The sequence below is a fragment of the Schistocerca cancellata genome, chromosome 9 (genome assembly GCF_023864275.1).
Source record: "Schistocerca cancellata isolate TAMUIC-IGC-003103 chromosome 9, iqSchCanc2.1, whole genome shotgun sequence".
Lineage (NCBI taxonomy): Eukaryota > Metazoa > Arthropoda > Insecta > Orthoptera > Acrididae > Schistocerca > Schistocerca cancellata.
In genome coordinates this window covers 168014104-168041856 of record NC_064634.1, presented here as the reverse complement: position 1 = coordinate 168041856, position 27753 = coordinate 168014104, and the positions used below count along the sequence as shown (strand labels likewise).

Here is a 27753-nt window from a genome sequence, read left to right as displayed (position 1 = left end):
GAGAATATCTTGTTGATGACTAAAATCTCTGATGTGTGTATTTGTTGGGTTTATTAAACTCATGGAGAAATGCGATGAACTTATGCACCAACTCTAAAAGTAATAAAGAAACAGCTTACAAGAAAAATCATGGGAGCAGATCTACAAAGCAGATCTTTCTGGTAAAAAAATTAACTGTTTCTAAACATGTTTCTTCGGCATTAGTGCTGTTTCCTTTTAAACCAAACAAGGGTAATAATTAAAGAGAAGCATGGATACCGGAGGGATAATCTACAAGATTAAAGTATCTTGCATTAGGAAGGAAGAACCTTGTAGAATCTCCCAGTCTATAGTCAAATGTCATAAACATGTGAGTCAAAAATATAGTACGGCAAACAGACTGGAATTCTAAGAGAACTACTGTAACAGAAATGACACATTGAAATCAATGGGCACCAAATTCAATGATTACTTCCTCATAATTACAGATGTTAATGAACATCCATGTACAGATACATCAGATTTATTATCAGAAAACATTTTGCATCATGTGAAACCATTAGACTTAAAATATATTTCCTAAGGAGGTTATAAAAATCTTTATGTCACTAAAAATGATAATTATACTGTCTATGATAGTGATTTTTGGAAAGTATTAACATCCTTTGCTTATTTGATAGGGTCACTCTTGAAATATCTCTGTCATTAGTCAACGATTCAAAGGACATTTCCCTAGACAGACTGAAATATACAGAATTCACACCCATATACAAAAATGAAAACAACAAATCACCTCAAATTACAAATACATTTTACTCTTTCCAGTTATTTCTCTACAGACAAATCCATTTATAAGGTTACAAATAAATTACTATTGTAGCTAAACAACAAAAATATCTGATTTTGACAAAGTCTCTGATGTGTTTGCTAGTTTCATGTTCCATGGATCATTTGCGTGATTAATTGTAATGATGTGGAATGGCTCATTTTAAATTCACATTACACATTCATATGTAACTATGGCTACACTGTGTAAAACTAAAATTTACTTGGTAAAATAAAGTGATGTAGCATTAACGGCATCTCCCTTACATGAATGGTGTCTTACCTCCACTACAAAAAGAGGACTACAATGACAAACTGCACCATGTGACTGAAATAGCCACACAAAAGATAAATGTTTGAAGGTAAATCAAGACAAAAATTATTTGTTTTGTGTTCTGTGAGTAAATTGGTGTATAACACTCATTTCTGCCATTATTTTACTTGTGTTCCAGAAGGCCAACATGTATCAGTTTGTTGCACAACAGATGATCATGAAACACTGTAACACTAAAAGTGATGACCTTACAAAGTTTAGTGCATTTTGCATTACACGTAAAGTGGGTTGGGATTACTTTGAAAGAGAAAATAATTTTTGAGAGATCATACAAAACGTGAGCCACTGATGGCATTTCCGCAATCAGTTCATTCAAAACAACATCCATTGACAAGTTTTGGAACTAAATGGTGGTTAGGAACTAGTGAAGTGTCCAATAATAAATAAAACTAAGCTACAAAAAGGAGAAAAATTTATTCTTGTTGGTCAAGGCTGCTGACTGAAGGAGAGTAGAGATCAATGATTAATACATTAAATAAAAAACCACACATTTATGCAGAAATATTTATTTTTTCAGTTAAGTTTATCAATTTCTTAATCAGTCTAATACCATGAAAATAACAGTAAATCTTATTATAGTGAATAAATCCAGATATGTCAGCACCATGTATAATTGTTACAAGTCTTCCTCATAGTATTTAGCTGAAAGAAATTGCTTCAAGTTATGCTATGAAATTTGTAAATATGCAAATAGCTGTCTCTGACTCCCTACAAACAAATGTGCATGTGTGTTCTACACACACACACACACACACACACACACACACACACACACACACACACACTCACTCACTCACTCTTTTACCCAGAATTTTTTAGATGTATCCCTAAAGCCAGTTATAATATTGCTGCTATACAGTCCCGTCACATCGTTGCTAATATCTGTATTTCTTTACACAGTTGAAGCTCATAATAGCTGTTCAAAATAGAAATGAGACAGACATGTCTCTTAATTCATATAATGTTCTAGAGATAACTGTCATAATACTGTCTGACATGGTACTTTGAACAAGCTAAACAAAGGTGCAAATAATGAAACTTATAAGCGAGTGCAAAGTATACTCGCAACTGGAGGCCATTACAGTTTTCAGACCAAACAGTCCACCAAGCTATAACTAAGAGAGATCTAGTAACAATATTAGCAAAATTATTGCATTAGGACAGTCTCTAAAATAAAAAAAAATGTTTATCCATTTCAGATTAACACTTGAACATATAAGGCTAAAGACATAAGAGATGATCAGTTAACACTACATTCATATTAGAAACTGGAATGTTACAGATTTTCAGAAGACTTAACTTGCACATTCAAATAAGCTACACAGCCAGTTAAGGTGTTCATTACACATGAACAGTTTTCTGTTACTATCACAAAAAATATTGCTATTAAAGTACACAAAAATATTAAGGTTTATATAAAATTTCATTATTATTTAAAAGTTTGGAGCTAATATTAGTTCCTCATCAACAAAAATGTTATAATTATTAAGTCCCATAACAAAAATTTCTCTAAAACATGTAATTAAATAAATATTGATTTGATAGCCACGATATCACAATATGACAATGGTAACTAAGAGTATTATACAGTATTATAAAACTGTGCATAACATATGTATGAAAAACACAATATTTGTAACATAAGAACAATAAATTCTTAATAAAATAACATTCAGTAACATTGCTAGCTGCCAGCAGGAAGCAGATTAATGATTAAATAAAAAAATGTAAGTGTATTTGTAGCACAAGAATAACAAATTCAGATTAAAAATAAACTACTATTTACTTCTGTGACACTTCCAGCTGCCAACAGACAGCAGTCTGACAATAATGTGAAAATAAATGACAGAACAATGATTATGAGAAAAATATGAATGACAGTACCCAATTTTAAAGGACAGTTTGTCCCCACCTTCCCCCCAAGGGAAGTTTTGAAACTAGCATTGACAATAAAAATATAAAATAGGTTTATCATAAAACTGCACACTGATAAGACACTTACAGGGGGATGTTACTCATCTTTGGATGCAAAAACAGTTAATAGAAGTGCAATGGAAGAAAAATGTTAAAAATTTTTGTTTTGTTTGGAGAGGACAAGGGAAATAATTGGAACTATCAGGGTGAATGCTCCATTTAAATAATTATTTGAGCTCATTTAATAAAATAAGAAAATTTGAGCTCATTTAAAAATTGGGAAAAAGAGGAAATAATATTTAATCAGGGAGATATGTTGTGTTACCACAAACAATTCTGTTTTGACATCAATATTTTATATGTACTGTCCTGGAAAACTTGACATACACCTTTCCTATACAATAATAATCTCATTCAAAGTATTTAATACTTAATGAAAAGAAACAAATTTAAGTTTATAATTATAAATATTTTAAATATGAGCATTTGGTATCATTTCTATGCAAATAGAGTATTAAAGCTTTGACATTAATAAGCAACAAAATAGAATTATTAAAACCATAAGGGAAACCATATAGACTTTATCAACATAATAAAACAATTATCAGATAAAGGCATATAATCTGCTTGTCACAGGAGAATCTTGCATTTCAGACCAGCATGTCTTTCTACTAAATTGTCCAAAAAGACATATTCAACTCACTGCCCATCACAGGAAAATCTGTGTTACTGTGCATTAATTCAACATGTACCTTCAACAATGTTTCCAAAAAACTTAACATTCCTCTAACACATTTATACAAATCTTTCTTATCTTCTTAATATTTTTTATTTACGTTTCTTGTTAATTCATTTTGCCTTTTACTGAAATGTTTGTATTACTTTGCATTGTCTATTAGTCTACGTGATGGTACAGCTATCGTTTAGTCTTACTAACAAGCGAGCTTTACAGTTTCCAGTCTATGTCATTTTCATATTTTACTGAGTTACATAAAAATTTTCTGTGACTTCACCTTTTGGGGCCACCAGTCACAAATAAAATAATAAACACTTCCGAATATTGACCGTTGCTACTATTTTGACAATAACAGGAATGCATAGCTTATAACAAAAGATTACACACAAAAGCTACAGAGGAACTAAAAGCCACAAAAATACTGTTTGTTATAGCTAAAAATTAAAGAAACACTATGTGAGCTAGAGGGATAGATGTTACCAACTGTCACTGTTGGAACAGTAGGAGCAGAACTCTGTTCTAGTTACTTATATTTTGACAGTTGACACAATACTTCTGTTTCAGATAGTGTTTAAATACTGAAATGACAGATACATAGAAAATAGCCTTATGAAACACAATATAAATATTTTCTCCATAACTTAGGAGTTGATTGACACATTCTGCTGATAGCCTCCCATGACAACTTCAGCATGATCATTACTTCGGCCATCCACTGGAGTTGGGGCCTGTTCTACCATTTCAGCTTCATGCATCCAATCTTCAATTTCTGCACGGTACATTCGGCGTTGCAAAACTTCCCGGTTACGGGGACGACATCCTATGTAAGTTGCTGTCCCCTGAAGCAGAGATTAGTGATATGAATGATCATCCATTTCGAAATCTGTAACACATGACTGATATAAACTGCTTCTAGTTTAAGTTTATATCAAAAGGAAAACTCGCTGAGAAAACTGTAAACTTTCAAAAAGACACAACTGGCCAGTTCTTATTTTCTGGAGGCAAATTTACAGTACTGCCAACACAGATATTTAAAAGTGAAGCTTTAGGAATTATTATTTCCTATCCCAAGAAGAAAAGAGGGATAGATTTGAGAAGGTTGGAAAAGGGGGTAAGGTGACTCACATCCCAGGTTGAGAGAGATGACCTGTTGGGAGGAGGACAAGAGAAGAAAGAGTTTAAGAATGCTTAATTTACATCTATGAACAGAAGATAACAAATAGAGCACAGTTGTTATCAGACAGTAAAAACAACAGTAAGCTGGGAATATAGATATGTAACTTTAATATTCATTTACGAGTCTTGCCACACATTATAATAAAGACTTTATTCCTAGACTGAAATATTTTGCATAACATACCAATATATCACTGACAAAATCACCAACGTTTCCCATTAATAATAATAACAACAACAATAATTTTCTTTTCTTTTAATTGTACAAACATAATTCTTTTGTATTTGCAATGAATATTTGTATTCTTGCTATTAGTATCTTTCTTTGTAGTACATTTCATTCATTTTAACAGCAGTAATCTTACTTCTTTTATAATTCTGTATTACGATTGGTTTGGTTGTGTTATATAATTCTCTGAATTGGAGTTGATCTTTTTAACTCTACATATCTACTACAGCAAATTTCCCCAGTAATGTATATTAAATTATATATTATAATCTTTGTTTGCCCCTAGATGCCCCTCATTTTTTTTTACTGCTCCAGAATTTATATCTATGTAGGTCAAGAACTGGAGCACACTGAACCTAGCAAGACATCATATTCATCGTTTCCCCACTTCAAATTTAGTTGTATTTCTGTGGTATCATTTCTTAATGAGGTACTTTGTATTTTACTTTAAATATATGACTACATCCATGCAAGGGAAATGCTTTGAACAGCATAACATTTCAGTTTCACTAGTAGAGACCTATGCAGTTTGTGGCAAGATCAGACAAAATGCCAACAGGGAAACATTTCTTGTTCAGTAGAAGGAGAAGGGTCTAGAAATAGACATCGCTTGATTGTATCCCCTTTTATAAATGAGTATTACTGATGTAAATTTGTCTTAGAAAAAGCAACACATTATGAGCTCCAACAAATATTATTACAGCATAAAATTCAAAAATAAATGATCAGGCTGGAGCTGATAAAATCACTGGCTGAATAACAAAACTAACAACAACAACAACAACTACTACTACTACTACAACTACAACTACAACTACAACTACTACTACTACTACTACCACCAGTAGTAGTAGTAGTAGTAGTAGTAGTAGTAGTAGTAGTAGTATTAGTACAGGGTGTATACACAGACAAGGAAAAAAAATTCCCGGACTTCCTGGTTAAAAATACAGTTTCTCCTGGCTGAAAACACACTTTTTCCATGTGAAATGACAGTAGACTTTCCCTCGGAATCCAAAACTTATCAATCCCTTGAATGGTTATGTTTTTATACATGTTCATAGAATTTCCCGGTACTTTAAAAAATGAAACTCAGGGGAAAAAAAAAATCATGTTTTGGAAAGATCTTTGATGGGCAGCAACTGTATGCTACATATTTTCATATTATGAAAGTATAAATTCAAATTATGAAAGTATAAATTCAAATTCCGCCAAACACCGCAAGTTACCTTCTGAACCATTGAAATCAAGATTGCGATGCACTTTTGTATGCCAGTCATAGCTCATGTCACGTGATCTCGCCAGCTGATGACAATGGATTGCAGACCATAGGACACGTGATGTACTCAGCCAATAGCAACATCACTGTTAAGTAGCGCTAATACACAAACAGGAAAATTTAATGTTTTAAATTAATATACGTAGTGTTTTTACTAGAAAAGCAAAGCTTTCATATACTGCAAGAGAAGCTAAGCTTTCATATACAATGTAGATCTTTTTTGCGCGTGTTACACTTTAGGATATATCACACAAATTATTTTTTTTTTATTTTTTTTTTGGTTTTAGGGTGCACAACTACAGTGGGCATTAGCACCCAGACTAAATTATGAATGCACTGTGAGGCACAATGTTAAAACAGCAACTAAAGAGGACAATGCGATAAAAGGCACATTAACAGGCAAGGAATTAAAAGAAAAGAGGTCTGTCAAGTGGATAAAACGAAGAACGCGAGCAGCTGCTCCTGGGTCATCTGCTAAAATTTCATCCAGAGTACACGGCAGGCCAAGATCAATGCGCAGTGTATTAAATTCGGACAGGACGTTAAAATGTGGCGGACTGTCAGTAATTGTCCACATGGACAGAATGGCGCTGGCGCAGCCATCAGCAGATGGCAGTGGCTGAACTGGCAGTGTTCAATCCTTAACCGGGCCAAAACAGCCTCCTCCCGCCAAGAAGGGTGTGAAGAGGTCGTCCAAGCCGTGGGGAGAGGTTTCAAGGCCCGAAGCTTGTTTTCAGTAAGTGTAGACCAATCGGCATGCCACAGCGATAAAATGCGCTGACAAATGACCCTGCTAAAAGCAGATGAAGGCACACAACAAGAAGCTGTCCGAGGCTGGAGGACCGCAGCATTGGCCGCAGCACCTGCAGCTTTGTTCCCAGGGATACCAACATGGCCAGGAACCCACATAATGGTAACTAGAGAACCGTCGTCCGCCAGCTGCTGAAGAGAGCGTTGGATCTGGTGCACGAAAGGGTGAACCGGATACGGATCGCTGAGGCTCTGGATGGCGCTCAGGGAATCAGAGCAGATGACAGAAGCAGAATGTCGGTGGTGGCGGTGGATGTAAAGAAGAGCCTGATAGAGGGCAAATAGCTCAGCTGTGAAGACCGAACAATGGTCATGGAGCCAGTATTTGAAACTGTGTGCCCCAACAATAAAAGAACACCCGACACCGTCATTGGTCTTAGAGCCATCTGTATAAATGAAGATCGTAGTAATGAACTTCGAACAAAGTTCGACAAACCGCGAGCGGTATACCGAAGTTGGGGTAACCTCCTTTGGGAGTGAGCTGAGGTCAAGGTGAATGCGAACCTGAGCCTGGAGCCAAGGTGGCGTTTGGCTCTCGCCCACTCTAAAGGTTGCAGGGAGTGAAAAATCAAGGTGCTGAAGGAGGTGACGAAAGCAAACTCCACGGGGTAGCAGGGCAGATACATACAACCCATATTGACGGTCGAGAGAGTCATCAAAAAAGGAATGATAAGACGGGTGGTCGGGCATTGATAATAGCCGACAGGCATACCAACAAAGCAGTATATTGCGCCGGCAGGTTAGTGGCAATTCACCGGCTTCAGCATGAAGACTCTCGACAGGACTAGTATAGAACGCTACGATCGCAAGACGTAACCCCGATGTTGTATAGAGCTGAGGCGGCGTAAGATGGACGGCCATGCAGAGGAGTATACAAAGCTCCCATAATTCAGCTTTGAGTGGACGATTGACCGATATAGGCGAAGTAGGATGGTTCGATCCGCTCCCCATGACGTACCGCTGAGAACACGGAGGACATTTAGGGAACGGGTACAATAGGCAGCCAAATATGACATGTGGAGACCAGCTAAGTTTCCTGTCAAATGTAAGACCTAAAAATTTTGTTGTCTCTATGAATGGGAGAGCAATGGGACCAAGATGTAAGGACAGTAGGAGAAACTCTTTGTAGTGCTAGAAGTTAATACAGATCGTCTTCTTGGCAGAAAAACTGAAGCCATTGGCACCACTCCAGGAGTAAAGATGGTCAAGACAATGCTGAAGACAGCGCTCCAGGAAACATGTACGCTGCGCGCTGCAGTAGATGGTAAAATTGTCTACGAAAAGGGTGCCTGATACACCAGTTGGGAGGCAATCCATTATTGGATTGATCGCTATGGCGAAGAGAACGACGCTCAAAACTGAGCCCTGGGCACCCTATTCTCCTGGCGAAAGGCGTCGGACAGGACAGAACCCACACGTACCCTGAACCGTTCATCCATTAAAAATGCACGAATAAAAAGAGGGAGGCGTCTGCGAAGACCCCATGTCTGCATGGTGCGGAGAATGCCCGCCCACCAACAGGTGTCGTAAGCCTTCTCCAAATCAAAGAACACAGCCACTGTCTGGCGCTTCCGCAAAAAGTTATTCATAATGAAGGTCGACAAGGTAACCAGATGGTCAAGAACAGACCGTCGCCTACGAAATCCACATTGTACATTGGTAAGTAGGCGTTGAGATTGGAGCAGCCAAACCAAATGAGAGTTAACCATTCGTTCCATCACCTTACAGACACAGCTGGTAAGGGAAATGGGTCGATAACTGAAAGGCAAGTGCTTGTCCTTCCCCGGCTTAGGAATCGGGACAATAGATTCATGCCAGCATGTGGCAACATGACCCTCAATCCAGATGCGATTATAAGTACGAAGAAGAAAACCTTTACCCACAGGAGAAAGGTTCTTCAGCATCTGAATATGAATATGAATAGAATCAGGCCCAGGAGTGGAGGACCGTGACCAGGCAAGTGCACTTTCGAGTTCCCGCATGGTGAATGGGGCATTATAACTTTCATGATTCGAGGAGCGGAAGTTAGGTGGCCTTGCCTCCTCTGCCTGTTTTCGGGGGAGGAAGGCAGGGTGGTAAGGAGCGGAGCTCGAAACCTCTGCGAAAAGTTGGCCGAAGGCATTGGAGACATCCTCAGAGGCCACAAGGACGTCATTCGCAACCGTCAAGCCAGAAACTGGTGAGTGGACCTTAGTGCCAGATAGCCGGCGCACGCTACCCCAGACAACAGAAGGAGTAAAACTGTTGAAGGAGCTTGTGAAACCAGCCCAGCTGGCTTTCTTGCTTTCTTTAAGAACACGACGGCACTGCACACGTAATCGTTTATAATTAATATAATTCGCCAATGTAGGGTGGCGTTTAAAGGTGCGTAAAGCATGTTGACGAGCACGTAAAGCGTCTCTACATGCTGCGGTCCACCAGGGGACCGGTATGCGATGTGGAGAAGAAGTAGTATGAGGGATGGAATAGTCAGCAGCAGTGAGAATGACTTCCGTGAGGTATGCGACCTGACTATTGCAGCTTGCGAAGTTTTGATCCTGAAATGTCGGCCTGGAAGAGAAGAGCACCCAGTCTGCTTTGGAGATGTTCCAACTAGTTGAGCATGGAGATGGGGTATGATGCAGGAGATGGATAACACAAGGAAAGTGGTTGCTCGAATACATATCAGAAAGAGTGTACCACTCAAACCGACGTGCAAGTTGGGTAGTACATATAGAGAGGTCTAAATGGGAATAGGTGCGAGTTGTGTTCAAAAGAAAAGTAGGGGCGCCAGTATTGAGGCAGACAGGATTGAGGTGGATGAAAAGGTCCGCTAACAGGGAGCCTCTCGGGCAGGATGCTGGAGAGCCCCAAAGGGGATGGTGGGCATTGAAGTCTCCAGTCAATGGTGCAGGTAGCTGAGCAATAATTTGCGTCATGTCTGCCCTAATAATGGCAGAAGACGATGGAGTGTAAATGGTACAAATGGAAAATGTGAAAGTGGGGAGAGTATTTCGGACAGCAACTGCCTGAAGATCAGTGTGCAATGTGATGGGGTCGTAGTAGATATCATCCCGGCCCAGCAACATAACCCCTCCATGAGCCAGAATATCTGCCACAGGGGGTATGTCAAAACGCACAGAGGCATAGTGTGTCAAGTCAATTCGATCGCATGGGCGTAGCTTCGTTTCCTGGAGAGCTACTACGAGCGGGCAGTGCAAACGTAGCAACAACTTTAAGTCCTCTCGGTTGGAGCGACTGCCGTGAATATTCCAATGAAGAAGTGCCATCGTGAGAAGAAAAAGAAAAAGGAGAAGCAAGGTGGGGTCACCTCGAAGGCCGCCGAGGGCCTGGCTTCGAGCGAGCACTGGTGCCGCTATCAATACGCGGAGAGTCATCGTCCATTTTTTTCAATAGGTTCGTCGGCCACCATGTTAAGATGGCTGGGAGGGGGAGCTTCCTCCGATGGTGAACGGCCAGATGTTCGGCTACCAGCGGTGCGGCCAGGTGAAATGGATGACGGCCTGGGGCGGCAACCGCTGGGTGGCGCAGGAGAAGAAACGCGCCGTGGTGGAGAAGGAGAACTTTGCTTCCTATGAGCCTTCTTGGAAGGTCGTTAAGTCGAAGTACTGGTTGATGGCTGGGAGTTCGAGGTACGTAGGAAGTCTTCATGGGATGGTTCCTTCTTGAAGGCCCGTGCATCTGACTTCTGGGTCTTAGTCTTGGCAGAAGCTGATGAAGGTGCTTGTGTCTTAGGGGACATGGGAGGAAGAGGAGACATTGACTGGACGATCTTAGCACTGGCCACACGGACGACCATAGCGCTAAAGGTCAGATCGCATGTCTGTGTTGACATCTCCCTGGTAGGCCGAGGAGAGGCGAGGACAGTACTGTACTTCCCTGCTGGGAGCAGCGTGGGCTTCCTACTAGCAAATAGCTTGCGAGCAGCTGAGGTGGACACTTTCTCTTTGACCCGAATTTCCTGTATACAGCGTTCATCCTTGTAGATGGGACAGTCGCGGGAGGACACTGCATGGTCACCCTGACAGTTCACGCAACGAGATGGAGGTGGACAGTCACCCTCATGGGCGTCCCTGCCACAAGTGACGCATTTAGCCACATTAGAACAAGACTGGCGGGTGTGATTAAAATGCTGACACTGGTAGCAGCACGGAGGTGTCGGGACATAGGGGCGAACAGAAATAACCTCATAGCCCGCTTTGATGCATGACGGCAGCTGAACACTATCAAAGGTCAAGAAAAGTGCCCGGGATGGTACAAGGTCATTGTCAACCTTTTTCATAACCCTATGGACAGCCATCACATCCTGCTCAGCGAGGAAAGACTGAATCTCCTCGTCAGTCAATCCGTCGAGTGATCTAGTATATACCACACCATGCGACGAATTCAAAGTGCGGTGAGCCTCCACCCAGGCAGGAAACGTGTACAGGAGTGTGGCCCGAAGGAGTTTTTGTGCTGGAAAGGCGCTCTCAGTTTCCAACAACAAGGTACTGTTACACATCCTGGTACAAGACTTGACAGGTCCGGCTATGGCATCTACGCCCTTCTGAATAACGAAAGGGTTGACAGATGAAAAATCCTTTCCGTCCTCAGATCTAGAAACTACGAGGAACTTTGGGGCAGGCGGTAGTACTTTTGTCACTGGTGGCTGGTCAAGTTTCCGTTTTTGTGCAGAAGTCGAGAGAGGAGAAGAAGAAGAGAAATCCACTGCGGAGGAATCCCCCATGATTGCCAGCATCTCCGATGGTGCGCTCCTTCCTTGTGGGGACCCTCTCAGAGGGCGCTTCCGCCTTAGGTGAATGTTTACACCTCAGGTCACACCTCCCGAGAAACGGATGGAGGGACCAATCGGCATGGTTGAAAGGTGTCAGCTCAGGCAATCACCCCTCCCTGGGCCTTGCCTTTACCGGGGGGGTACGTGCATGCCTTACTTGTCTACCCAGGGCGGGGAATTACACGTTACCCCGTCACCGGCTACGCGTGCGAATGCATGGGTCGGCCTTCAGGCACGTAAAGGGAGGAAAAAAAAAGGGGGGGGAGGAGAAGGCGGGGAAGAGAAGGCGGGGAAGAGAAGGCGGGGAAGAGAAGGCGGGGAAGAGAAGGCGGGGAAGAGAAGGCGGGGAAGAGAAGGCGGGGAAGAGAAGGCGGGGAAGAGAAGGCGGGGAAGAGAAGGCGGGGAAGAGAAGGCGGGGAAGAGAAGGCGGGGAAGAGAAGGCGGGGAAGAGAAGGCAAGGCAAAATGTAAGGAAGACAGTGAGAGAGCGAGAAGGACAAAGAAAGGAAACAAACAAAGGAAGGAAGAAACCAGAATACGCGAAAAACCGAAATGACCACAAATGTAATTCGTTGAACCATCTGTCTCCAGATGCAGGTGCAAACTACCCCCTTGAGGGGGAGGGACTCCTTTTAGACACCTCTTACGACAGGCAGGAATACCTCGGACCTATTCTTACCCCGGACCCGCAGGGGGATCACACAAATGTGGCAGCAAAATCTTTAGCAGAGTCCAGTGACTTGTCCTCGAAGTTTTCCAAGTATAAATTTGCTCATAATAACTGATCTTCTGGGCTCTAAATTCCTCTAAATGGCTTATCACCAAAGAGCTGATTTTCAAATGAGAGTCAAATGCTCTGAGCTTTAAGAATTTCATCTATATTCTAGCACATAGCCCAACTTGCATAAAAATAAATTTACTTTTAAAGTAACGCTTTTGAAACCTCCATTCGCAATATTTTCCCGCGACATGTTAGAAACAGATTCGTTCCAGTAGTTGCCAGAGTGTGCCACATAACAAGCGCCATCATACTTGCATAGCTATGACGACACAGAAGCCTGTATGTTTGTAAGTGTAAAAAATTAAAACATCTCACATTATGTGATAAAAGAAACAAGACATCAGAGGATACTCCAAAAGCATCGGAATTTCATGAACCATACTAAAATGTACACGCTCAATTTGCATACTTAAAGTGCACATTCGTACGTCCAGATTCCGAATGAAATAGGCCTCGACTCGAAGTTTTACAGTTTGGTTTTTGGGATGGAAATTTTCTTGGAGTACCAGCACTGTATTGTCTCATGTCTGATTCTTTATTCTGGCATAATGGCATATGTGCTAGAAAATGAAAACATGCACTTGAAAGGCAGCCAAAGTGCAGTGCCACGCCTCTTCACACAGCATTCTTCTATCACACTTCACTGTATCTCACTCAGTGGAATTGAAACATGTATATTTTGTAATGGATGCCATCAAACTGTATTCAGGATGGAAATTAAAATGTCTTGTGGTGCATCTCCTGCTCCCAGTCTGCCAGTTTGACCTCCTGCACCTCTTAAAAAGAAAAACCTCGCAATTAATAGTTGATGGGATTATTTGTAATTGGGAGAACAAGAGCTCAGAAAATTTACACTCTTTATTGACTATTAGGCAAAAACTCTCTCTCTTGCCTGACATAAAACTAAATATAGGACACTTAAAACCAGTAAAGACAAGAGACAAGCAAGACAGTACACTTTTTTTCAATCCTTAGCTCCTAGCATTTTTTTCTCTCTAATCTTGCTACAGTTTTACATGGTGCGCTTTCCTTTCTGCGAACGAATCTATTACCTCAACAAAGTTCACTGAACATTTTGCTAGATGAAAAATCGAAATGTGGTTGTCTAATACTGTAAAATCTGTTAATATATATAGTAGCCAAGACTGGTGTGGTTTCTCAAACTGATTACGTTTATTTTGTCACTGTCTGCTAGATAAAACAAAATAGGCTTTCTAATATTGCAGCAATTGTAACAAACATCAAATAAACCAGGCTGTTTTGGCACAAATGGTCATTTTTATAACATGGCAGAATATAATTAATGAAGTACCAATATCAAATGCCTATTAGACCTACTATAGGCAAAAAGCTTTATGTTAGTTTCACATTTCATTCATGCACTCCAGTTTTTGAAGCACGAGACCGAAACGTAGTAGTACGAAATTTTTATATATATTTGGAATCATCATGCTCTTCCATAATTTGTGTGATGTCCCTGTTTCTTCTCCTTCCTCATCCTAACAAACAATCTTGTTATCACTAATTCCAAACTATTCTTGCCCCTGTCAAAACTTATTCACCAGTTAACTTCACTAACCCTGCCAGAATCACCAGTTTAGTTATAGCGCGATTATTCTCGAGTTAGGCATTCTTACATTATTTGTTTATTTGTAAATTGCGTTTTCCGTGCTACTTCCAGAATAGAACTTAAGCAACTGCTAACTGGGGACTGTGCAACTGTCCCTTACTAGCGTAGCGATCAGACCACAAATTTTCTGTCAAAATTTCATTTTCTTGGATACATCGAGGAGATAATATGTAATTGTTCTTACCTGTTATTTCAGTTGGTCGTTTATTTCCACTCTGGTAGTCTGAATCTATGGATTCTGCTAGTAATAACAACACTGGTCATTCACAAACCCAATCAACCACATAATCAGACAGCGATCGGCATTCGCCCGTTTGGCTTTACTCCATCCCCTTTTGCCTGCAGGAAAGTTTATTTCTAGATACGACGAGGATTCCCAACATAGACATCACGTATACTGTGCACGCATTCAGAACTCAACTTATGATTCATTCAGAAATCGGCTTAGAATGTATTCAAAAACCAACAGGGACGCGTTTCAAAATCATATGAGTAATCAACAGACCAACGTGCAATGGATGCTAAACACTTTGTGAAATAATGTTTTTTCCCTCAAGAATATAAAATATTTTGCCACACAACCAACCTATCATTTGTCCCCCCTCCCCCCTGAAACATTAGATTCCTTTCCATGGTCTTTTACTTATATTGCTCTTGTCAAATCTAATAATATACCTCTGCAGCTGAATGGTAGAGTTTGTGCTTTTCATGTCATAGCCCTGGGTTCAATTACTGGCGATACCACCAACTTAAACTAATACCCCCCCCCCCCCCCCAAAAAAAAAAATCACTGAAAAGATGTCAGATACAAATATTTGTGCGAAGCTGTGAGCACCACGAAAAAATGTTACAGTAAATACGGGTGTGCGAACAAGCTATTTGTGAGGTGCTTGTGAATGTGTGGTTACGAGCCACAACAGACATCAGTATTAAATATCTATCCTATTTTATACAAATGTAAACTTTACAAAGTCCCTACCTAATTGGGTTCAAAATTCACCTATGGGCTACTGTCTACATCTACATCTACACCTTCACGACTGTCTGCAATTCACACTTAAATGCCTAGCAGAGATTTCATTCAACCACCTTCAGACTACTTCCCTACTGTTCCACCCTCTACCAACCCATGGGAAAAATGAATGCCTAATCTTTTGATAAGCATAGTGCGGCCAATCTCGACTGTTCTGCCAATAAAACACAGGCTTTGGTTTGCCTTCCCCACAACATTATCTATGTGATCATTCCAGTTTAAGTTGTTCATAATTGTAATTCCTAAATATTTAATTGAACTGCCAGCCTTTAGATTTGTGTGATTTATCATATAACCAAAATGTAATAGCTTTCCTTTAGTACTTGTATGGATAATCTTACACTTTTTCTTATTTAGAGTCAACTGTCACTTTTCATCCCACACAGATGTCATGTCTACATCATTTTGCAGTTAGTTTTGATCTTCTGATGGTAAATGACACAACGATCTCAAAACAATCTAAGGGGACTGCTCAGACTGTCTTCAAAGTCGTTCATAATAATTAGGCACAGCAGAGAACCTATAACACTTCCTTGGGGAACACTAGATATCAATACCGTTTTACTCAATGACTTTCTGTTTATTTCCATGAATTATGATCTTTCTGACAGAAAATCACAAATCTAGTTGCACAACTGAGATAATACTCCATAGGTACAACATTTTATTAGAAATCTCTTGTGAATAACAGTTTTAGACGCCTTCTAGAAATCTCTAAATATTGAATCAATTTGAGATTCTCTGTCAATAGCACTCGTACTTTTTGTGAATAAAAGAGCTAGTTGTTTTTCACAGTGTTTTCTGAATCTGTGCTGACTATGCATCAATAGACCATTTTCTTTGGGGTAGTTCATAATGTCTGAACACAGTACCATTCTACTGAAAACTGATATCAGTGATACCAATCTGTAATTCATCAGATTACTCGTATTTCATTTCTTGAGTAGTGGTGTGACCTGTAAAACTTTCCAGTCTTTAGGTATGGATTTTTCCTCAACCAAACAGTTGTATATGTTGCTGTGTATGGAGCTATAGCATCAGCATACTCTGGAAAGAACCTATTTGGCATACAATTGGACTGAAAGACTTGACTTTATTAAGTGATACACTGAGGATATCTTCTTCTAAGTTACTAATGATGACAGTTGTTCTTGATTCGAATTCTGTAATATTTACTTCACCTTCTTTATTAAGGAATTTTGGAAAACTGCGCTTAGTAATCCTGCTTTTTGGCACTGCCACCGGAAATATTACCATTAGCACTGCACAGTGAAGGTATTGTGTCTTGCACTGGTGTAATTTACATATGACCAGAATTTTCTTGGATTTTCTGCCAGATTTCAAGATAGAGTTTTGTTGTGAAACCTTTTAAAAGCAGCTTCCATTGAAGTCCATGCTAAGTTTTGAGCTTCAGTAAAATATTGCCGATCGTGGAGGCCTTGCATTCTTTTAAATTTGGCATGCTTTTTTCAATGTGTTTGCAACAGTGTTCTAACCTGTTTTGTATACCATGGGGAATCAGTACCATCTTTTATTAATTTATTTGGTACCAGTCTCTCAATTGCTGCCAATAATATTTCTTTGAATATAAGCCAAATCTGGTCCACACTTATGTAGTTAGTTTGGAAGGAGTGGGGACTGTCTCTTGGGGAGGCATCACACAAATTTTTATCTGATTTTTCTAAACGGATATATTTTCTATTTATTTTTGGTCGATTTGGAGTTACCTTATGCAATGTCTGAAAGAAACTGCATAAATACTGAGTAAATATGAGATCTAGCAAAGATTTCAAAGAGGTGCATAGATTGACGACTTGCTTAAATGTTCACAAATGTAAAAATTGAGCACTTCACGAAACGAAAAACTGTAGTAACCTATGACTATAATATCTATGAATCATAGTTGGAATCAGTCAACTTCAAATACTTGGATGTAACACTTTGTAGGCATATGAAATGGAATATCGCATAGGCTCTGTTGGGGATACAGCACGTGGTAAACTTTGGTTTATTGGTAGAATACTGGGTAAATACTATCAGTATACAAAAGAGAAAGCTTACAAATCACTTGTATGACCCATTACAGAATATTGCTCAAGTGTGTTAGACCCATAGCAAATAGGACTAGCAAGGGATATTAAACATATACAGAGAAGGGCAGCATGAATGATCACAGGTTTGTCTGACCACAGGGAGTCACAGAGATGTTGAAGAAACTGAATTGGTAGCCTCTTGAAGATAGACATTATTCTGAGAAAGCTTACTTGCAAAATTTCAAGAACCAGCTTTCCATTCTGCAGCAAACATCTATTAAATGCAGAAAGGGGGGAACTGCAGTGGAAATGACCACTGAACAGCCCTTTCATGTTGATGGCAGGTACATATAATCTGTGGCCAGAAGCTTGACTACAGTCCACCACCAGCAATGGAGGGTGAAGCTTTGACAATGTCAGCCATTCGCACTGGTATAACATCAGAAAAATCATGAAACAAGCGTTGGCAGAAGAACCCAAGACAAAAGCCACAGGCAGTTTGTCAACAAGTGGCCACAATGGCCATAACAATTTTGATGATAAAGTCGGTGGTGGCTTGTAACCAATCACATAGTCGCAGTTATCTCATAAATGGTTTGCTGGCGGATGACAGTTTGTTGGAACTTTTTTGCTTCTATTATTGTGTATTTTTGTGTGTATCAGTTTTTGTTAGTTATGATTCACACTGTATAGTAATTTTGCAATTGGGTGCCTTTGACATATCAATTTGGTGCCCGCTTGTGTCGCTTGAGCCTTAAACTGGCCCTGCTGTGTCATAAATAACCACTAGCTTAAAATTAGTTTCAATCTGTGTGAGCCAATTTCAAACTGGAAACACTTATATTCACATTTTTCAACATAGTCACGGCTGTTATTTGCATTCATTATCATTTGCTACAATTTACTGTTCCTATAGCACTAGGCAAACTGAGTTACAATAATATGTTATCCTCTCACCTCCTTAGAGCTGAACGGGCAGAAATTTGACCACTTCAGGATAAGAGTGCATTCATAATTTGTTGTCAACCTCAAAAATAAACAATGCTGTTGAGAAGTAGCTGCTTTAGTGACATTGTTGAACCTTGTGTTCCATTTATTACATCACATTTGTTCTGTGTGAACATACCTATGTTAGAATTAATTTGTTTCCTGTAGAAATGTATTCTATTGCAAAGTATTTACCCATTTTTAAAGTCATTTCAGTTCCGACTACATTTAAATTCAAGCATGGTACATGTTCATAATAACAAAGGTATGCAGGGTGCAATCCCATGCTTGGCAGTGGTGGTGGACTGTAGTCAAGCTTCTGGCCACAGATTATATGTACCTGCCATCAACATGAAAGGGATGTTCAGTGGTCATTTCCACTGCAGTTCCCCCCTTGCTGCATGTAATAGATGTTTGCTGCAGCAAGACCAAATTTGCTACTCATTCACCACCCGTATTTGGCTGCCCTGATGACCAGAAGCATGAAATTTGAATCGGGACTTCTGGTAACATGAACCTGGTTCACTGCCAGGCTACTTGGAGCACTGCCAGTTCTATTATATTACTTTATTATTGACTGACAAAAAAAAAAAATCTTCCATTTTTATTTTTATTTTGCACAAAACGGAATCTGATGTTCTACAGACTCAGCTAAATGTGTTCCTACTTACTACTTTGTGTTGTGCACAGCATTATTTAAATTGCACTGTAACTATGTTGCTCATATTCTGATTTATTTTTCTCGAATCCATAATATTTAGTGATGTAAATGATAACAATATTCATGTTTGCTATGTATAAAACAGAATCTAGTTTCGTCGCTTGATGTTCTGTGCACCCTTGTACACTTGTTCTAGCTTATGAATCCATGTGTGTACCACATCAGGTCGACCAACACCTGCAACCAGTTGGCTGAATCGTAGCCTCTCACACTGAAGATACTAACTACTCCCTTTCTTCATCGACTCTTTGTTGTCCCCACTCCTTTAGTTCCTGGATTTCTACTAGTTACTGTTGATGCCACCTCCCTATATTCCAACATCCCTCATGCCTGCTACTATCAAACACTACATCTCCCTATGTACTTCAGACTCCAAACCCAGTACCTCATTCCTCACACACAGTACCAATTATATCCTCACACAACTACTTCTCTTTTGAGTAGAAGGTAGATAAACAAATTTGTGGCACAGTGATTGGCACACACAGGGCATTTTCCTACGCGAAACTTTTCACAGGCCATCTTGAGGAGAGCTTCCTAGGCTCCCAAAAGCCCAAACCTCTTGTCTGGTACAGGTTCATTTTGATACTGTAATTACCTGGTCATCTTCATTCCTCTACAACTTCAACACCTCTCCCAACTGTTTCACCTGGTTCTCCTCAACCCAACATGCCACCTTCCTGAACATTTACCTTCACTTCTCTGATGGCACCATCCCCACCTCTGTCCATAATAAACCCATTAACCATCAACAGTACCTATAGTGTGTTTGTGTGGTGGGAGGCACATGCATCTAGTTATATTCTAGCTCAACAAAGGATTTATTCCGAAAGTTAGTAAGTACACTTTCTCTTTTGTTTGTGCCTGTTGACGACTCAATGTACTGCTATTTGGTGCATTGTCTCCTTTACTCCTAAACTTGTTACATTCTGCCAAGACTTTCCTTACTACATAATAATCAACATCTACCAGTAATGGTGAGCTGCACATCCTTTCAGTGCTGAGATGCCGTAACATTAAGTGAACACAGAACCAGTTTTCTGTTACCTGTCCTTTACTCTGCTCCATTGCTACTAACATTTGACACTTTAGAGCATGTTACAGCCTTGATTTCCATAACGCACCCCCCCCCCCCCCAAAAAAAAAGAAAGCAAACTGGTGCTCCAGTCCTTAATTTCACACAAGTACTAACTGATCAGCCAGAACATTATCCTACCCACGTTTGCCACAGATAGCAGCGACAAAATGTCGTGGCATGGATGCAATGAGGCCTTGGTAGGTTGATGGAGGTAGCTGGCACCACATCTGCACACAAGTCACCCAATTCCATAAATTTTGGGGAGGGGCAGGATGGAGGGTGGGGGCAGAGGCAATGAGCTCTGACACCACAATCAATCCCTTCCCAGACGTGTCCCATCGGGTTCAGATCTGGTGACTTGGAGGCCCAGCACATCAATTTAAACTTGCCACTGTGTTCCTCGAACCACTCCTGGCTTTATGACATGATGCATTATCTCGCTGAAAAATTCCACTGCCGTTGGGAACCATGATCGTCTTGAAGGGGTGTACATGGTCTGCAACCGTACTCCTGGCCCATCATGGTACATTGCACGAGCTCCACTGGATCCATGGATATAATTGTGAATGTTTCCCAGAGTGTAAGGGAGCTGCTGCCAGCTCATTTCCATCCCACAATACTGGTGCCAAGGAACAGTTGCCCTGGAAGATGACAGATTTGCACCATCCCATCAACATAATGAAGAAGGTATTATGATTCATCAGAGCATGCAACACTCAGCCACTGTGCCAACATGCAGTGCCAATTGTCATGTGCTCATTTCAGTCTTAGTTGCCAATGTCATGGTGTTAACAATAGCACATGTATGGATCATCAGCTGCGGACACTCATCATTAGGAGTGTTCGGTGCACTGCCCAGCATTAGTTTGATGATAGTTTCACAACAGTTCACTGCCTGTCCTATTTTACCAGTCTGACCAACCTATGACATATGACATCTCTAATGAGGGCTGTCTACATAACCCCAAGACATCCGGACATGGTTTCACTTTGGTTTCACCACATGTTGAAGACACTCACAATTGCACTCCTCGAACACACGACAAGTCGTACAGTTTCCAAATTACTCGTGCTGAGCCTCTGGGCCATCACAATCTGTCCTTGGTCAAACTCAGATAGTTCGTGTGCCTCCCTCATTCTACACATGGACGCGCACTCACTGACATTACATGCACCGAGCTTGTGTCTGACTAGCAGCAGGCTATTATCACCCAGATGGGTTTATATTGATAGTAGGTCAGTGGTCGTATGTTCTGGCTGATAAGCGTCTATCTTTCCACTGAAATATTTTTTCTGTTTACAGGATGATCTATCCTTTTGCAAAATATGAACTTTTGCAGTGTGGACAGAATACCATGCTGCCAAGGGCATTTGGTCACAGTGTTCCTGGAGGCATGCAGCTGATGACAAAGCCAACCTGCAAACCATGCCACATGTTATGTCTACATGAGGCAAGGTTCTCATAATGACTTGTTGATACAGCATTGTGCCAACTAGCAGTGCATGCTTTTGCCACCAGACAGCCTAACAAATTGACACTGGAACATTATTTATATGTTCCATTCGTGCCGTTAGGTAATTTGCAGTCAGATTCCATAACTCGATGGTTTCCATGCTGCTGGAGGCTCAAGCATCTGCTGGACAGCTGTCGTCGTCGTCATCATCATCAGCCCATCACTCATGCACCAAAATCTGGAGTTTCAGATGCCTTGCCATCCCATGTCTGCTCTTTCGCCAAGTGCTGCAGACAACACCAAATAGCAGTACCCAAGCCATGTGGGGTGTCACCGCCAGCCACTGTCTCAGCACTACCGCTGTTTCAGCACAGTGTATCACGACCACTCGCAAATATGCTGCTGCTCCACCTCACTCTTCGCTTACACACTGCAAGCTCTATCAAGCGCATATGCTGTGATGTGAAGGACTGGTATCCTAGCCTCAGCTGACTGCTGGTGCTACCCAGCACCTTATGAGTAGGCTTATGTAACCTACAGAGGTGGCTGCTGCCAGTATGAAGACATAGGTTGGTGCCAAGCTGCACCCAACAGAGAAAGGCACACATCTGTAATGTCATTAGCTCTTTGTGTACAGCTGACGTAATATTTGGTGCTTATGGGAAATAAGAATGTGATGGATGAAATATTACATCATGCCAGTTACAATGATTTTCCATGCTGTCCGTTTTTATGGCTCTTCGAAACTGTGAAATCTGCAGGCTTTGTACTTACTACTGTGACTACCAGATGGCAGTAAATGTATCTTTTTTCGGTTTTTGAAAGCTTTGTTATCTTCTCTTGCTTTGGTGATGGTGTTATGTGATGTTTAAGTTCTCTCTGTTTTTTGTGCTTTTGCATTCAAAATGTGCAATGAAGAGGAGCAATTTTTGGAAAAAACTGTTAAAAAGTACTTGATAAGTCTACAGGTGATAAAAACAAAGTATCTGATGATGATTCAGATTACATCATCTGAAAAGAGTAATAATTGTAGACTTTTTTTGAAGACAAGTTGTTGCATACATTTATCGTATTGTTTTCACTGATTGTTTTGTTATGAAGGATTCTCTTGAATGTACATCAGAAAATGAAGCTGAGCTTATAAGCCCAGTGAATGTAATGCTGAACTGTGTATATCTTCTCGTTTCAATTTGGATCACACAGTACTCCAATATGAATGTTAAATTATGCTTTGGTCATGTGTTTTGTGTGCCTTTTTACATATAAATTGGTTGTAAAAGAAATTTACACAGAACTATAACATGTTTACATACGTATTTGGATATTAAGATTTGTATTAACAGAATCTTCTGTCGGTTCTTGGTAGAACAGCATTATAATAATAAATGAAAAGCACCAGTTTGCTTTTGTTCTACAATATTATTTTTATTGCTAACCGGTTTTCGGCTTACAAGGCCATCTTCAGACATTTACTGAGTGTTATCACCAAAGAAGTTAAATGTTAGCAGACAACATTGGAAGAGAAGTAACACATCTAGAGTGAAGTAGAAACATACAGTGAGTAACATCTTTGCAATGAAATAGTAAAAACTGAACAGTACATAAATAACAATGGAGTTGACAGGAAAACCTATAGCACAAAATAGGAATAGCATGCCTACATAACAGTTTCTGTTAATAAACAAAACTAATGAAATAAGATAAAATTAGTACTAGACAAGGCTGCATCAAGAGGTATGAAACATGGAGAGTGATACACATACAATTAAAAAAGAAAAGAGAGTTGTCAATGTAAATACAGAATGCACGAGGAACTTAAGCAATATCAGTAAGATAAACAGAAATTAGTAAATGCAGGAAAAATTGAGGTGTTTGAGGGAACCTACAGTTTGAGAGTGTGGTGGCACTGCATTTTGACATTAACATTATAATCAAAGCAGTGGCTGTATACCAGTTTACATTAAATAACTGAGCAAAGTAAAATATGAACAGTATTTGATGAGACAACTACAAGGGGAGTTAAACATGGACATTAATACAAGTACAAGTTAAAAGCAAACACTTAACTATTGAAACTACAGCATATGTGGAATACAAAGACAACTGCAACAAATAAAACAACTTAATGACTACAGGAAAATGGGAATATGTAGGAAGAGAGAGTGTGGGAAGTAATGAACAACAAAGATGATTATATGAAGTTTAGGAGAGGGGAAGTGTTGAGTTGTGTCTGGTCATTTAGGATGAGATCTGGACTGTGAGCAAGATGTTTGTTAATTTCCAGGGCTTCCAGCAGGTTGATTTTATGGCCTTTGTTTGCTAAGTGGGACACTGGCTGGTAGTTGTGACCCTCACTCAGTACATGCTCAGCAAATGCAGAGTCTGAATTCTGCAACCTCCAGCTGCGTTCATGTTCAGCCAGCCTAGTTGGTATGTCTCTGCCTGACTGACCAATGTAAAATTTGTCACAATCAGAACATGTGATTTTGTATACCCCACTGTTGGCTAATAACTGGATCTTGTCTTTGCTATTAAAAAGTTCAACTGTTCAAAGACAATGTTAAATATGCAATCATTTCATACAAAAGCATATTCTCTGAATTTGAAGTAAAACTGTTAACTAATATGAACCCAGTGCCTCCTAGAATGTACGGGCTTCCTAAACTGCATAAACAAGATGTTCCTATTCGTTCAGTTGTATCATCATTCAGTGCTCCATCTTACAAACTAGCCAGTAAACTTTATGTCCTAATTAAGAGCAAGACTAAATTCAAACCAAAGCATGGTATTTCAAACTCTGTGGACCTAGTAAACAAGTTAAAAGGTATATCTGTCTCACACAGTGATAAATTAGTATCCTTTGATGTCAGCAGTTTGTTTTCTAACATACCAGTAGTAGAATGTATTGACATTCTGACAGAGCTGAAGCACAAGTCTAATGTCAATCCTGTGGAATTGAATGACTTGAGACTAGCCACACAGACCTGCCTTGCACATAACTATTTCCAGTTCCAAGGCACTCTTTATAAACAATTAGATGGCTTAGCTATGGGTTCCCCTCTTAGTCCACTGTTGGCTGAAATATTTATGGACCATTTTGAACAAAATTTTCTAAAAACAGAACCCTTGAGTGCAAACATCAAATACTGGTTTAGATATGTAGATGATGTCCTGTGTATGTGGACTGGTACTACAAGACAACTCAACACATTCTTGAAAAACCTAAACAGTCAACATAAAAATATCCAGTTCACTATGGAAATTGGCAACAAATCCATAAACTTCTTAGATCTCACCATTGACATCAGTAAACACACACATTGTTTCAAAATTTACAGAAAAACAACAACTACAGACACAGTAATACCTTCTTGCTCACAACACCCCATAACTCACAAACATGCAGCTTTCCACTCAATGGTACACCGTCTCATATCTATCCCCATGTCCAGAGATGATTTTAAAGCAGAGTTAGATACAATAAAATTTATTGTCTCAGCCAATGGCTACAATCCAGTTCTTATTGACCACATCTTGCACAGGAAACAAAAACGGAAAATTATACCCCTCCTCTATGCCCCACCTGCTTCCCCATCCACTGTCTGGAAGAAATGGTGTACTCTACCATTTCTAGGTCAGGTATCACAGACTGTAGCCAAAGCACTGAAATCCTGCAAGTATAGGGTTTCCTACTATGTCAGGAACACTACAGCCCAGTGTGTTTTTAACAGCAAAGACAAGATCCAGTTATTAGCCAACAGTGGGGTATACAAAATCACATGTTCTGATTGTGACAAATTTTACATTGGTCAGTCAGGCAGAGACATACCAACTAGGCTGGCTGAACATGAACGCAGCTGGAGGTTGCAGAATTCAGACTCTGCATTTGCTGAGCATGTACTGAGTGAGGGTCACAACTACCAGCCAGTGTCCCACTTAGCAAACAAAGGCCATAAAATCAACCTGCTGGAAGCCCTGGAAATTAACAAACATCTTGCTCACAGTCCAGATCTCATCCTAAATGACCAGACACAACTCAACACTTCCCCTCTCCTAAACTTCATATAATCATCTTTGTTGTTCATTACTTCCCACACTCTCTCTTCCTACATATTCCCATTTTCCTGTAGTCATTAAGTTGTTTTATTTGTTGCAGTTGTCTTTGTATTCCACATATGCTGTAGTTTCAATAGTTAAGTGTTTGCTTTTAACTTGTACTTGTATTAATGTCCATGTTTAACTCCCCTTGTAGTTGTCTCATCAAATACTGTTCATATTTTACTTTGCTCAGTTATTTAATGTAAACTGGTATACAGCCACTGCTTTGATTATAATGTTAATGTCAAAATGCAGTGCCACCACACTCTCAAACTGTAGGTTCCCTCAAACACCTCAATTTTTCCTGCATTTACTAATTTCTGTTTATCTTACTGATATTGCTTAAGTTCCTCGTGCATTCTGTATTTACATTGACAACTCTCTCTTCTTTTTTAATTGTATGTGTATCACTCTCCATGTTTCATACCTCTTGATGCAGCCTTGTCTAGTACTAATTTTATCTTATTTCATTAGTTTTGTTTATTAACAGAAACTGTTATGTAGGCATGCTATTCCTATTTTGTGCTATAGGTTTTCCTGTCAACTCCATTGTTATTTATGTACTGTTCAGTTTTTACTATTTCATTGCAAAGATGTTACTCACTGTATGTTTCTACTTCACTCTAGATGTGTTACTTCTCTTCCAATGTTGTCTGCTAACATTTAACTTCTTTGGTGATAACACTCAGTAAATGTCTGAAGATGGCCTTGTAAGCCGAAAACCGGTTAGCAATAAAAATAATATTGTAGAACAAAAGCAAACTGGTGCTTTTCATTTATTATTAAGATTTGTTTTCAACTATTTTTTTGTGATGATTACTACTAAATTGAAGTTTCATCTATGTATTCAGATTTCACACTAGCAATACTAAAAGGAGTGGCTATAAATTAGAATGTCCAGTAATGTTTTCAAATTCCATCTACATAATTGTACACAGAGTTATAACTTCCAAAAAAAAAGGCAGCCACAGGTATTGGCAGCCACCTACGAGACCAGCACTCCAAGTGTTAACAAAAATTATGGGCTATTTTCAGGTAATGTGTATTTCCTTTGCTCTCAATTTATTCTTCAGTCAGAATAAAGAAATTATGTTTTGAAAGTTGAGTAAATTTAATTTTCTTGAGTATGACTGTGTGGATTTTATGCGAGTGAATATACATACATACCAATTATTAGAAATTCACAGATCCTAATTATAGTTGACATCAGAGCACATAACTATTTCACAATATAAAATGTTTTTCTTAGTTTTAAAATGAGATTTTTTGAATATATTTCTTTGCGAGGTCTCAAAAAACTTTCAATTTCCTGGCATGCACTTTACCCCTATATTACAAGGCCTGCCCATGAAGTGTAAATGAAATATATTTTCACCTAATAAACATAGTTCAAAAAGCAATAATATGCATCTTCCTATATTTGAAGTTCACTGCAAAATTACAGAAACATTTCGGTTTCCAGGAATGTGTTTTACCATAAGACTACGAAGCCCACCCATAAAATATAAATGAAAAATACTGTAATCTAATATGTTATTTTGAAAGGCAAGAATATGGCCTTACATGCGCTATTTTCCCCAGAGTTGAAATTCTGTGCCAGGTCATTTGATTTGCTCTGTCATTCTCTGCTTCCATATCATAACACAGGCCTCGCACTTCTCATAATTTTGGTGTTCTGTGTTAATGCCACTTATCCTAACCCAACTTTCTGAAATTGGCAAATTAAATCTGTGTGTGACCTCAACTACCAGAACTTCATCTATGAATGTAAGGTAACCTCTACATTAGGCAACATAAAAATGCTGACCTGAGCAAGCAAACCTTTATTTATGCATGTAGGATGACCCCGTATTTTTCAAATCATAAATTTGGGAAAAAACCTTGTC

General features: G+C 39.6%; 1 protein-coding gene across 1 annotated transcript in view; it reads right to left on the bottom strand.

The window, feature by feature from the left end:
* Positions 1-601: 601 nt before the first annotated feature.
* Positions 602-27753, bottom strand: part of LOC126100425 (two pore channel protein 1-like) — a 105221-nt gene continuing 78069 nt past the window's right edge. Inside the window, exon 13 of the mRNA XM_049911029.1 lies at positions 602-4627. Within this exon, the coding sequence (XP_049766986.1) occupies positions 4430-4627 (198 nt within the window). The 3' untranslated portion in view covers positions 602-4429. The remainder of the gene's footprint in view (positions 4628-27753) is intronic.